Source organism: Elephantulus edwardii, unplaced genomic scaffold (genome assembly GCF_000299155.1).
Source record: "Elephantulus edwardii isolate Elephantulus edwardi_28Jun2011 unplaced genomic scaffold, EleEdw1.0 scaffold00462, whole genome shotgun sequence".
Taxonomy (NCBI): domain Eukaryota; kingdom Metazoa; phylum Chordata; class Mammalia; order Macroscelidea; family Macroscelididae; genus Elephantulus; species Elephantulus edwardii.
In genome coordinates this window covers 98978-102386 of record NW_006400212.1, presented here as the reverse complement: position 1 = coordinate 102386, position 3409 = coordinate 98978, and the positions used below count along the sequence as shown (strand labels likewise).

Below are 3409 nucleotides of genomic sequence, written 5' to 3'. Positions count from 1 at the left end.
TGGGTAGTGGAATTGACACTCAGTTTGGTCCAATGCATTGGTTAATAGTTCATTTGCTTAAGCTCTTTCTCAGTCCTTGCATTACAGTGAAAGAAGTAGGAAAAGCCTTTTTTTTTTATTTGTGTGTTTGAAGAGACAGCTGTTCCTTGCAGAATTTGTCCTGTGGTTTCGTACAGAATCAACAGGAAGTAAGCAGTAAGAAAAGACCATGGGGAAGTAGACCACAAAGAGAAATCTTTCGCCAAGGAGGTCGAATTCTTCTCTGTTGTTGATCTTATGCTGAACTCAGGAGGGAGGTATTCAGTAAAAACCAACTAAGATCTGTGTAGACTCTTAAGGATTGCCTGAATGCCTACTTTTGTAAAAATTGAAGGATTGCCTTAGTGGTACAGCGTGAATTCCACCTTGTGTCAAACTTCCTCTTACCCAAACATAACATCTGATTTATTATCAGTATTAAAGTTGATATTCAGCATCCCACATTTCCCCTTTTTTGTATAAATCATAATTTTGTGGTCATCAAGACTAGCATGATTTCTTCAGGATTCATTCTTGCTTGTTTTCTGTTCTTTTCATCCTTTATAGACAATCCAAATAAATACAGCCAATTCAGCAAAATAAGTTCACAACATACTTCCAAAATTCTCTGTGCAGTCAGAAGAATTCAAGTTGGATATTCCTTGAGTCTGTTTTTATGGTCATATACCTCACATTGCATTCCTTAAGGGTCGGTTTCTATTGGTATAGCCCCACAGTCCTTCTCAAAACTAGTTTTGAACAATCGCTGGCTTCCGACATTACTATGTGATGTTTTGTGTGTACTTTCTGTTCCTGTGTGTGGTGTGTCCTGTGTGTACTCTGTCCTATTGTGTGTGTTTTGTGTGAAAGGTGAGTACTCAGTGACTTTGTGTGAATACTCTGAGATGTTGTGTGTCTGCTCTGTGATGTGGTGTGTGTTCTTTGTGTGTTTCTGTGTATTGTGTGGTGTGTCTGTGTACTCTATGATCTGACATGTGTCCTGTGTGCGTCATTTTTCTGTTTACCGACCTCGAGGAAAGCAAATGATGTCATGGTTCCTTTCATTTTTCCAGTAACTGTTTCTATTTTAAGGGTTTTTATCCTTTGTTAATATCCTGAATCTAAAAAGTAGACTCACATTATAGTTTTGTTTTGTTGGGTTTTTTTTTCAAAGAAGGCTGTCCTCTATGACTCCCTTTGGTTTGGGTTTTATATTGTCGTACTTGGATTTTGGCAGGTATTCAAAACTTTAGTGATCAAGAGGCTTTATTCCGTGAATATACACAGATGAAATTCTTAAGGGCGAGCCCACTGTGGCCTTCCATGTTACAACAGATGTCAACATTGTGTGGCAAAGAAGCTTTAGAACAAAATCAAGATGATGACTTTAGGTGAGTTTCAATTAAATAAAACAAACAAAAAAATCTTCCAAGACCTTGTAGGAAACAGTAACTTTAGAGACAGCCATCAAAAATTTTAAATTTGGAAAGGTAAATAGAGGAGCGTAGTTTTGGTAAAATTCGAGTTTGGAGAATCCTAAGGGAAAATACATATGCCTTTATTTTTTTTTATTGTGGGCAGATGAGAACACACTTATTTACAGCCTAGTGTTGTGTGTTTTTTACCAGACATTAAACAGTACAGGACGTATACGAAAGGGTTGCACAGAATCACCCATGAAAGCTGCATCAGAATTTACAGTCTTCCCTCTTTGGAAGGAAATTGTCTAGATGTAAACCTGTTGTGGACACACCTTGCGGAGACCACGCATTGTACGTGACAAACGTAGCCAAGATTTTTGTGCCTTCTCATCCCTGTGGATGCAGGGGGTGGACTATTGGGAATGAATGCACAGAAACATGAATAACCTCTATAAATACATTTCCTTTAGTTTTTCAACAAATATTTATCATTTTTGATCAGCTTTATGATTGTACAGGAAATGGGAAACTTATTATGCCTGTACTAGGAAATGAAATTCAGAGTGTACGTCGGCTGTATTGATATGACAAGTGTGGTAAGTCTGTTTTTTCTCTTTTACATCTAAGGAGATATTCAAGGACACTTGTCGCAGAGAAACCTAATACAAGTAAAGAATGGGTGAAAGCATTTTCACCATCAAGTCAGATCACGGCGCAGGTTACAGTTCACATGGGAGAGATAAGTTTTGAATGTAAGAAATGTGGGGAAACCTTTCCTCGATCACATGACCTCTCTGGACATAGGAAAACTTCTACAAGAGGGAAATCTGATCGGTGTAATGAAGGTGAGAAACCAGTTTCCCAATCAAGTCACCAGACTTCTCATAGAAACCTTGATGGAGTAGAGACACCTTCCGTGTGTCAGGAATGTAGAAAAACTTGTGCCACATCAACTGACTTCGCTCCACATCTGATAATTCACGCAAGAATGAGAACTCATGAATATAAGGAATGTGGGAAAACTTTTTCACAATCCATTTCCCTCATTGAACATATGCGAAATCACAGAGGAGAGAGACCTTTTGAATGTAAGGAATGTGGGAAAACCTTTTCCTATTCAAGTTCCTTTGGGAAACATACTAGAATTCACACGGGAGAGAGCCTTGATGAATGTCAGGACGGTGGGAAAACATTTTTTGGATCAAGGCACCTCACTGTGCATAGAAGAAATCATACAGGAGACAAACCTTATGAATGTAAGGACTGTGGGAAAAACTTTTCCCAGTCAAATAACCTCATTCGACATAGAAGAATTCATACAGGAGAGAAACCTTACAAATGTAAGGAATGTGGGAAAACATTTTCACTCTCACATTACCTCACGGAACATCTTAGAATTCACACAGGAGAGAAACCGTATGAATGTAAGGAATGTGGGAAAAGATTTTCCCAGTCAAATATCCTCATTCGACATAGAAGAATTCATACAGGAGAGAAACCTTATGAATGTAAGGAATGTGGGAAAACATTTTCTCAATCAAATAAACTCATTTCTCATAAAAGAATTCATGCAGGAGAGAAATCTTACAAATGTAAGGAATGTGGAAAAACATTTTCACTCTCAAATTACCTCACGGAACATCTTAGAATTCACACAGGAGAGAAACCTTATGAATGTAAGGAATGTGGGAAAAGGTTTTCCCGCTCAAGTTGCCTCAGTCGACATAAAAGAATTCATACGGGAGAGAAACCTTATGAATGTAAGGAATGTGGGAAAACGTTTTCCTGCTTGTATGGCCTCACTCGACATAAAAGAATTCATACAGGAGAGAAACATTATGAATGTAAGGAATGTGGGAAAAGGTTTTCCCAGTCAAATAACCTCATTCAACATAGAAGAATTCATACAGGAGAGAAATCTTACTAATGTAAGTAATGTGGGAAAACTTTTTCTCAGTCAAGTAAACTCA

At 37.9% G+C, this 3409-nt stretch overlaps 1 protein-coding gene and 1 pseudogene across 1 annotated transcript in view; both read left to right on the top strand.

The window, feature by feature from the left end:
- LOC102874724 (zinc finger protein 91-like) overlaps positions 1 to 2022 on the top strand; it is a 19731-nt gene extending 17709 nt beyond the window's left edge. The window contains exon 6 of the mRNA XM_006902836.1: positions 1910 to 2022. Within this exon, the coding sequence (XP_006902898.1) occupies positions 1910 to 2022 (113 nt within the window). The remainder of the gene's footprint in view (positions 1 to 1909) is intronic.
- Positions 2023 to 2427: 405 nt separating this feature from the next.
- LOC102874325 overlaps positions 2428 to 3409 on the top strand; it is a 5721-nt pseudogene continuing 4739 nt past the window's right edge.